Below are 10844 nucleotides of genomic sequence, written 5' to 3'. Positions count from 1 at the left end.
AATACAAATCAGATTTAGATCAATACCTATAAACATAACTTTTGTGGGTTGTGGCTGAATGGGTCTGTCTGTCTCTCTCTGACTTAGAACACTTCGAAAGAGGCTTGTTTTTTTCTGATACTGATTAGTCTACTTTTTTTTTTTATTTACATTTTTTTTTTTTTTTTTTTGTATTTGTCTCTTTGTCTCTCACCCTGCCCCCCCACCCCCTTCCCTTCTCCTTCTTGCTTCGGCCTCCTCTTACTCTGGCCCATTTATTTGTTTCTCATTACAGATGGTTGTGCACCACCATGTGGTTGCTGGGATTTGAACTCAGGACCTCTGAAAGAGTAGTTAGTGCTCTTAACCACTGAGCCACCTCACCAGCCCTCAACCTTACCTTTATAAAAATTTTATTACATTTGTTTATTCATTGTGTTTGTTTATTATACTTCCAGCTTCTGAATTTTCTTACTCAATTTTGTTCACTTGAGATTGTTGGAACTAGGTTGTGATGTGAACAAGGACTCTTTGGGCTGCTAAAACAAATGACTAGAGTTGGAAGTAAAGTTTCTCTTCTAAAAGCTTTAGATTAAACAGCAAATTCCTGTGTCTTTCTGGGCTCTCTATGTTTTTTCTTTCCCTGAACTATTTAGAATCTGTGCTTGTAAGGAAATTGGGAAGTAATGTCTCTGTGTTTTTAAATGGTGTTATTTTCTTTAGTAGGTCATGGTTTGCTTTCCTGAAACAACCTGGGACATGGCATTTGACCTTAAAGATACACCTTAAAGAGTAGCAGAAATAGGAAGAAAATATTTAAGCAGTGACATGATATGGAATAGTTAAGAATTTTATTTGCAAAGTAAAAAGATATTCTGAAGTACTGATTTTTAATTACAGCATAGTGAGAATAAGCATGGTCTGATTTCACTTTAGTGGATAAATGTCATTTTCTCTTCATTAGTGATACTTTTGACTCTAGAAGACCACAGAAACCTGCTACTGGTAGCCCTTTGGAGGGAGGAAAGAGAAGGGAGTCATGATGTAATTATGTTATAATATCAAAAATTATATGAAACAAAATTGAGTGGCTCACAACTTCAGGTGATCTGAGTTGGCTTCCAAGGACACAGGTATATGTAGTCACTCACAGACACATGCACATTCACATAAAAAAGTGTGTGTGTGTGTGTATGGGCTTTCAGAAGTTAAATGAGAGAGCGCCATCCCTCCTGAAGTAATCTCATACAGTACTCTGGAAAACCTGAATTTGTGTTGGCATCCATGCCCTTTGCCCTTGCCGTCCTGTTTGCATGAATGGTTTTGCTCCAGTGGACCATGGAGAACAGCCTTTTTTATAGGGTACAACTATTTGACCTAAAACGTTTCTTGATCTTGTACTCTGCTCTTGCATAGCATATACCAGTTTGAGTAACAGGTTTGTAAGTCTGTCTTTTTCCTTGTAATATTTCCCCTTGTGAGCTTGAACTGAAAGTACACTAAGAAAAGGTAGTGTTTTAAAGCATAGTTGATGGTTTTGGTTACAAAAACAGTTTTTTTCCTACTTGAGCTTCCTTGTCCCTGAGAGGTGAGACTGAGCATATGCCTTTGTACCTGGGTTAGAGCAGCTCTGAGACAGGAAAGGGGGAGGAGATTAAGTAGGTGCTGTTCATGAGCAGAAAATGGGTCAGTTACTGCACGTGGTACTTTACAGAGGCTCTTCTCTAAGGTGCTCTGAATATACATTTTGGATCAGAAACCAAGTTTCATTGAGGCTAACTTTTGCTCCAAGCAAGTTTCGTGAGATTTTACATATAGACTAGGAAGTCACTTTTACCAGGATACTGTAGTCTGGGAAGAGCAACCATGGCTCCATGGCAAAAAAGGGCAGAGGGAGCTGGGACTCAATGATAGGTCTCCTAGACGTTGTTCAGCATCCTTAATAGTAATAATGTAGTTGAGATTCAATGCTTACGCATGGTAGCTGCTCTTCCAGAGGACCCAAGCTACATTCCCTACTCCCACATTGGGCCACTCACAACTGTGTGTAACTCCAGTTCCAAGTGATCCAAGCCACCTTCCTGCCTTTTCAGGCACCCTCCTACATGTGTGCACATATGCATACATACACACACACACACACACACACACACACACACACACACACACAAAACATACATGTAAATAAAAATAGAATGAATCTTTTTAAGTGTGAGGGATAGAATTATTTTTAAAAATTAGCCTATAACATGAAATATGGGGAAGCAGAACCAACCAGTTAGGTCAGTGGTTCTCAACCTGTGGGTCCTAACCCCTTTGGGAGTCATAGGAGGTTACATACCAGTTATTTACATTATGATTCATAACAGTAGCAAAACTACAGCTATGATGTATCAACAAAATAACTTCATAGTTAAGGGTCAGCACCACATGAGGCACTGTGTTAAAGGGTCACAGCATCAGGAAGGTTGAAACCACCGGGTGAGATTATATAAACTTCTAAAAACTTCAGAGATCTGGAAGAGAGAAGCTTGAAGGTTCCAAGTATAAATGATACTAGGATGGGAGTGCTTGGTACCCTGTTTGGCCAATAGCACCTGATGATAGCATGTGTTGGGAGATTGCTAGTAATGTAAAGCACAATTATGTATATGAAAAATACAAATACCCATAGAAAAGTAAGTGTCTGATAGTAAATGTGACAGTTGTAGCTTGAGAAACCACCAACACAATTTCATTGGAACAAAACATGAACATTGTTGGTGCTGTTTTGATAGTCTGTATCATCTTAGAAATTCAAGCTGCTGGCATGGTGCCTGCCCTTAAGCTCAACACTCTAGAGGCAGTGGCCACGCTAGTCCACATAGCAAGTGCCAGCTCAGCCAGGACTATGTCATGAGACCCTGGCTCAAAAAAAAAAAAGGATTTTATATGTAGGATTTCTTTAACTTAGAATGCTGTATGTTATTAGTAATAAAAGAAAAAAACATACATCATTAAAAATAAAAGTTAATGAAAAATTATAGGTAAACTTTATATGTGCATGTATACATATGTCAGACTCATCAAAAGACTATACAGTTATGCTTTTGGATCTTATTTTCTCAGTAATACAGTTATTTGGTTGCAAAGCATGAATTGATACCTTAGATCTAAGATAGGTGAACTCATAATCACAAGATGTTACTGTTTTGGTTTCATGAAAAAAAAATTTTAAATATGCTATAAAATTGCACTTTAACATACAAGTTAGATACATATTTTTAAACTTTGAACTTAGTTTATATTCATTTTGAGGAAACATTTTGTAATCAATTTTGGTCCAGTTTGAGTCTATGTTCACGTTTATCTTTTTTTAATTTTTATTGTATTTTAATTACATTTCACCCTTCCCTTTCCTTACTCCAAACCTTTATATATACATTTATTAGTAGGTTTTCTTCTCTTCTTTACAGTGTTCTTAATGCTTCAGCCCAGAACAGTGACTCCCAACAGGTAAGATAGCAGTAAGTTTTTAAAGTGCTAGAGCACATAGATAATTACAGTGACTGACGTGGTATTAGTTGGATTTTTGTAATGTGTGATCTTTTACAAATTTTGTACATTTTCTTACCCCTATCATGTCTCCTGTTTTACTCAGACAATGCAAGTAGAACAGATGATTCATAAAACATTTTCTATTCCTATAAATCTCATCAGTAAGTTGTAAATGTTCATTTATTATCTCAAATTAGTGTGTAAAATTCAAATTCAAATATTTGACTGCCAGGCTGAGTGTCTGCCTCCGTGCCTGGGGTACCCTGAGTGCTGGTAGGCAAAACACAATCTGTAATGGGGTTTCTCGGTCCCTGTTTGCCTGGGTGGGACACATCAGGGTCTGGAATGATTGCTGCAGTTCCCATTTTCCTGCATACCTAGATGCCACTGGCTTAGTGCTGGGAGTTGGAAAAGGGGTTCCCAGTCAGAGCTGCCCTTCAGGGTGTCCACTGAGCAGGCAGAAGGGGACGGCACAGCCCAGAGAGGGAGTAAGAGTGAGTGGTGAGGGTATGGAGGGACTGGACGAGAGGCCTCCTCCAGGAGATTTAGCTGGAAGGCCTACCCTCCTTGAGCGTCCTGAGGAGAGGTTCCTTGCTTGTTCAAACTGCTTCATTTGTTGGCCAGTGTGAATGCATACACCTTATTCAGGGTGACCCAGGGATTAAATACCTTTTAGGGGAATGAATGCCTAGGAAGAGGAAGCTCCTTGGCCGAACACCCAGGGACTATCTATTATTAGCATGGAGAACTCCAAGTTTTATGCTGGGAGAGGTGAGGGTGGAGGCTTAGAATCCCCCCAGACAAAGTCAGAGAAGGAGAAAACCTGCTAACGAGAGAGTCTCCCATTTTGTGCTAAGCTCAGAGGCTGTCCAGTCATGGTAGACTTTGATCTTAATTAGCAGAGTTTTCCCACATTGACCACATTTCTTTACTGTATAGATGGCACTCCATTTTAATACGTGTTTCTTGGTGTTAGTATTTCTGTTTGTTAGTATTTGACTTTCCTCATTCTTCTGTCCAAAGGCTTGGGATGTGATGTCTTCTGTGCCTGTCACTTCTTCTTCATCCTCTGGTCCTGTGCTGGTGGAGATAGAGAATCTTCCACAGAACTCTGTAGCAGAACAACATGACAGGAAATGGTTTGTTAACTTCCTAAACCAAAATATTGCTTGCATAATTGTATTCTAAAATTTAAGGTATGATCTTAAAGTACTTTAAGTATGATTGAAAACAAAGTATTCATATTTGTGAGCTGAAAAGGAACATACTGAGTAGTCAGAAGGGCGATGAGCCCAAGGATGTGGATGACGGGGGAGGATAGCTGTCTACAGGCAGACATAACCCGGCTGCTTTGCTTCCATTAATAAAGTCTGGGAGTGACGGATTAAAGTCTTCTAAAAATTCCAGTTTGAGGAGCGGGAGAAATAATCCAGTGAAAGTAGAGATATTTATATAAATGGTAAACACACAAATATGTATATTTTGTGGCTTATTTGATTTAATCAGTTGGGTTCATGCTTTTCTAGAACGCAGTGTGCCTTGGTGTGGGGTACTTTAGAAATGATTTGGGCTCCATGGTTGTGTTGGATATCATCTGTTCAAGCTCTGTGTCTGTTTATTCAGTGCACTTGGATGATTCATGAGAGTCTTCTCTTTTTCTTTGCTCTTAATTTGTTAATATCTGAAATCTAATGAGATTCTGTGGCGATCTCAAGGGTTGGGTCGGCTTCTTGTGCAGCCAGTTCTTCCTGCATGGTGGTGGGTCAGCAGTGGTTGGTGACTGTTTCTGGTCTGTCCTATGTCCTCTTTCACTGGTATTGTTGGCTTAACTAACTACAGGATACTTTGCTTGTGATCGTTGGATATATTTTATTTCAGTTCCAGGTAATTTTGCATTTAAGATCAAAGAGGATTTCCTCTCCTTGTTTGATCCTTTTTAAACTTTCCTTCCCTTTTTGTCCTTGTGGGAATCTGGTACAGGGTACTTTAGGTGTATTCATATGCACATACCAAAGGTGAGGTCTACAAATGTCAAGTTCCAGTATTTATTTAAGACATTAAAAGTTTCTGTTTTGGGGGGCAGTGGTGGTTGCACGCCTTTAATCCCAGCACTTGGGAGGCAGAGACAAGCAGATTTCTGAATTTGAGGCCATTCTGGTCTACAGAGTGAGTTCCAGGACAGCCAGGGCTACACAGAGAAACCCTGTCTCAAAAAACTTAAAAAAAAAAAAAAAAAAAAAAGGTTCAATTTCATGCTGAAGATAACAGCCCTGGCAAGCAGTTATACTCTATAATGTGCCACTGTGCCCATTAACACACAGAAATACTGATGAGTCTTCAACTGTAAAAGAACTGTCTTAATGTATGCATGTCTTAATTGTAAGTGAGAATCTGATTAGTTAACATCCTGTGTTATGCTGTCTTTATTTAATTCCATTTTAATGAGTACATATTTAAATCTGTTTAATTTGATTTGCTAGGCACTACCAGTTTCTTTGATGTAGGCTTTAGAGAGAATATTGAATTTGAGATTCAAGAAAAAATGAAATATCTTGGAGCTGTGTGTCCTCTCCTTTTATAATGGTTCTACCAAGACCTCCTTTGCTGAAATGGAGTAGAGATGGCCCTAAAAACCTGATGAACCTGAGTACGTTAGCAGAGCATGGAACTGAGCTCCTGCAGACATGTCTTAGAGCTACTGATTCTCTACCCTTAATTTAGAGTGCATTCTACCTCTTTCTTTGTTTCTGCATGCTTAGATTTCAAATAATATAAAACAGTCCTCCTGTAGAAAGTGGGAGTAAAATTTGGAAACTGATTACTGCATTGAGCAGCATAGACTCTGGAACATCTTTCTGGCAGATAATTTGGAACCAATTTAATTTAACCTTATTTCCTGTTACAGTCTTCAGCTTTTTTTTTTTTTCCCTAGCATCCTAAATGAGCCTGTTACCTAGGTGAATGATGTGATGTGATAGTAACTTAGAATTTGTACTTCATTCACATCACTTGGAATCCACAGTGTTTATTTACAACAAGAAGTTAGCAGACAGTGGTGTGTGCTTGAAAGGCTGAGGCCTGGAACTTGAGTCCAGCCTGAGAGCAACCTTATCTCAAAACAAAATAAAGCATGCCTATAATCCCAGTGCTTGGGAAGAACCATGTACTTGGGTGGATCGTGATTCCAGACCCAACCCTATCAAAAGACAAAAAGAAATAGAACTGAGAAAATCTTGTATCTTTAAACCAGAGCATAAGCCTAATTTAATTTCTAAATTTTTAGAGACTCTAAATCAAGGGTCATGAATTTTGCTTGTTAGATCTGATAAGCAAGTTGAATTTCAATGGGAATAAAATGGTGGCACTTAATTCAACATACCTTCCTCATTTGTTTTGAAAAGTCCTGAGGAGACAAGATTAAAAATTAAGTTAATATTTTATTGAGTTTGAAAAATACTATTACTATTTTGTAAAATATATTTTTGGTTTTCCCTTTGTGATCATGTAACATATGTGCTGCCCTGTGTTACTTTAAAAGTTTGGATTTTGAGCTAGGGCAGGTGCTTTCTTTCTACTGGAGGACTCTTGTCACTCTGTCCAAACCTGCATGTTGCATGTGGATGCATGTCTGCTGTCTAGTTCTCCTGTGCTTGTGATTCTTCTTGTTTGTATGTGTGCCTGTTGCACTTCAGTTTGTGCTCCTATGAGTTTGGGTTGCAGAAGGTACAATGATTATTGTTAATTTAGTCTAAGCCTGTCCCACCCTGCACACGACCAGTCTCGTGTGATTGTGTTTGATTTGTAGCACAGGTAGAAACTTGCTTGGTGTCTGAGGGCAGGTCTTTTAACGCTCCTGGATTCTGTTTCCTGGATTATAACTTATTAAAATTGTGTAATTTTAGAGATCATTTTTATAATTCTTCTTTTTCCATATATGTTTTTGTTCTTCAGTAGAATATTTTCAAATATTTGAATAAAGCTCTACTTAGATTGCCCCCCCACCCCACCCCTCCCCACACACACAATCAACCAACATTTCTACCTTGGCGTTCCCCAGAAGCATCATGAGTAGATAACAGTGTTTTGCCTTCTGTGACTTTATTTCATTAATTAATTCACTTAATTCATACTGTTTTCATGTGCTTCCATTCCATGTACTTCATGTGACTGGATTTCCTCCTCTGCTGTTCTTGAATGTTATCATCTCAGTGGTGCATGCTGATCACATCGCCCCTCTCCTTTACACATCGTGTTCTCTATTCCTATTGACTAACTGTACTCCCCACTCCTCAACCATCTAGGCTCTCTGCTACCAGTGACCGCTGCCAACGTGGTGGAAACCAGTGGAATCCAAGGGCCTTGCCCCCACCCCAGACTGCATATAGAAACTACACTGACTTTGTACATGAGCACAATGTGAAGAATGCAGGAGCCCATCATGACGCTCAGTTATCTGGCCGTGCAGCCATGACCGAGATATGAGTTGTTACACCTTTTAGGCCATGGAACTCTTGTCATCTAGGTCAATAATGTATTTTGTGGCATTTATATAGAGGACTGATTGCATTAGGAGTTTTGGAGAGAATTTGTTTCCTACTGAGTCACTAGTTACACAATGCTGTGATTGACTTCTGTCTGCTGTGGAAGGGAAGAGGATCTGAAGAAGCCGTGAGCTGTCACTGACATGGCAGATGTTAACACATCACTCAAAACATCTCTCAGGTGGTTCATGTTTATGACAAACTGTCAATTGTCATCCACATGCCATCTAAGTAAGTCTGAGTTTTATAGGTTAAGACACAAAATGAACACAAAAGGAACCATATTCAGTCATGGTGCATCATCCTTTTGTGGTGCTATAATAATACTGTTCTCATATGCTACTCTCTAAAGTGACCCATGCCTTCATTTCAGCTAAGTGCCTGCGGTTTAATAAAAATTGCAATACTTTTTTCTTAACAAACATTTTATTACCACAGCTGTAGAAAATGCAATAACAGTATGATTCATGTAGAGAGATTTGTCTGAAAGATTTCTTTGGGTGGTTAACTTACAGTTAACTTGAATGGTTACATTACTAGCAGGTGGTTTTACCAAATGCAAGGTGGAAAGCTTTGCTTGTTACTCTTTTCTCATTGAAGTCCTTGACAGATCATCCGAGTTTGTAACACCCTCATAATCTGACCCATAAAGCCTTTAAAATAAAATTCTTAAGTCAAAGTCTTACTATTTTGAGATGGATTGCCTATATAATTTGGGCTCTTTGGTTTAATTCACTGGAGGCAAATTAGCTGGGAAAGTACATGATGATTGAGACACTAGGAAGAGACACACTATTTCCTATTTTACAATTATTTTTAATTTTAGAAAATTTTCTGAACTTTAAGCTGTAATGAGAAATGAGAAGGGTTATATTCAGAACTGTTTATGCTTTGTTGAAATAATAAAGCTTTGTTGTATTTAACCTGACCTGCTTAACTCAGAGGTTGACTTCATCCTATAGGTTCTCTCTTCAGAGGGCTTTGACAGAAGGCTGCTGACAGAGGGTTTGTCACTAGAAGACAGGTAGCTAACCAAAAATATTTAGAACTTGAAATTTATAGGCGAGTCTTGATCTGATTTTTTTTTATTATATAAGAGGATCATTGCTTAAATATACTGTAGATGTAAGATGGATATTCAAAATATTAGTATATCCTACAGAAAAGCAGATGCATATCTTAAATATCTTCAAGACTATCACCATCTAGTGTGCTTTAAAAACAGCTCTAATGTACAACCCTTTGAGAGTTTTTGTTGTTTTGTTTTGTTTGTAACTCAGATTATAACTAAGTGTTGTCTATGATATTTTCTTCCCTTTTTATTTTTAAGACTTGTTTATTCTTGTTTACTTTATGTGAATGGATGTTTGCCTGCCTGTATGTGTGTGTGTGTGTGTGTGTGTGTGTGTGTGTGTGTGTGTGTGTGTGCCATTAGTATGTTGCCTCCAGAGACCAGAAGAGGGTATTGGAGCCCCTGAAACTAGAGTTGTGGATGGTTGTGGCTGGCACGTAAATGCAGGAAATTGAACTTGCATCTATTGGAAGAGAACCAATGCTCATAATGCTGAACTATCACTCCTGCCTTTTTTTTTTTTCTTGAAAGTGTTTATTTAGATCATAACATTTTAAACACATAAGCTCTGCTTTGTGCCATAAAAATATTTAGTTGGTATGAGTAGCATTTTTGTAATACAAATTAGTCAGAATGAATAAAAAGCTTTCCTAGTCTTGTGGAAAGTCTTGTGACTTAACTTTATCACATTAACTTTAATCCTGAAGTTTGAGATCTGGTACTGATATATGACCTCCCCCTATATATCTTAGCAAATGCTAATTTTAGAAGGCTTGTAACTGAGTAGTGCTATCTTCAGTTTGTATTGGAAATGATCATTTTTTTATTAGGATTTGAAATAACCAATTGTGTTCAGTTTGAATGTTTTAGGGTCACATCATGGGTTCTTCTTTCTTTGAAACCTAGTGATGAAATAATTCATTCATAAAATTTTAAAAGGAAAAACTGGGTTGGAATTTAGAGACAGTAAAGAAAGGACAGAGAGCAGTAGAATCATGTCTCCTAAGTATCCTGTGTGCTTTAGGATGTCATATCAATATGTTGAGCATCCCTGTCTAAAATCCTAAGCCTTCAGATAATTGATACAACAGTTTCACACCTGACCTCATTTGTTTCAGGTTGCACTTAAAGGCAGCAGCAAGTAAACCCAAAGTATTAGATCTGTTTAACCGTCAAGCCATGTACATTAAAAACATACACGACTCAAGTTCCATCTCACAAATATTTAATCTCTGTGTGTGCGCATGCACTAATATTTTAAAATCATTTCTGGTTCCAAGTAATTGGGATAAGGAGTATCCAGCCTGTACTGTAAATATTTGCTCTTGTGAGTGCTAGTCACAAGATGGCCGTACATTTTTCTGGAGCAGGGATGGATTTACAAGTAGTTCAGCCTCAATAAATAAATTGTCTCTAATATATTTCTGCTCTCATCTTACTATGTCCAATGATCAGAGCCCTAGACTTGAAGGCAGAGTGAGATGATTCAGTAGATAAAGTCACTTGCCACCAAACCTGGCATTCTGAGTTTGATCCCTGGAATGCACATGTTAGAAAGTAAGGAGGACCCCAAGTTGTCCTCCAACAACTGTTTGTGCACACATACAAATAAAGTAATTTTTAAAATTTTACAGATTTAGCCGGGCATGGTGGCGCACACTTTTAATCCCAGCACTCGGGAGGCAGAGGCAGGCGGATTTCTGAGTTCAAGGCCA

At 38.3% G+C, this 10844-nt stretch overlaps 1 protein-coding gene across 3 annotated transcripts in view; it reads left to right on the top strand.

The window, feature by feature from the left end:
• Positions 1–10844, top strand: part of Epb41l5 (erythrocyte membrane protein band 4.1 like 5) — a 108272-nt gene that overhangs the window by 41666 nt on the left and 55762 nt on the right. For 2 of the 3 annotated variants that reach the window (XM_021197903.2, XM_029538512.1), the window contains exons 15-16: positions 3435–3474; positions 4540–4655. In XM_021197903.2, coding sequence (XP_021053562.1) covers positions 3435–3474; positions 4540–4655 — 156 coding nt within the window. Of the gene's footprint in view, positions 1–3434; positions 3475–4539; positions 4656–7817; positions 9460–10844 lie in introns of those variants that run through there. The other variant, XM_029538513.1, reaches the window with a different exon arrangement.

Source organism: Mus pahari, chromosome 5, assembly GCF_900095145.1.
Source record: "Mus pahari chromosome 5, PAHARI_EIJ_v1.1, whole genome shotgun sequence".
In the NCBI taxonomy this organism is placed as follows: domain Eukaryota; kingdom Metazoa; phylum Chordata; class Mammalia; order Rodentia; family Muridae; genus Mus; species Mus pahari.
This window is presented reverse-complemented; position numbering and strand designations above follow the sequence as displayed.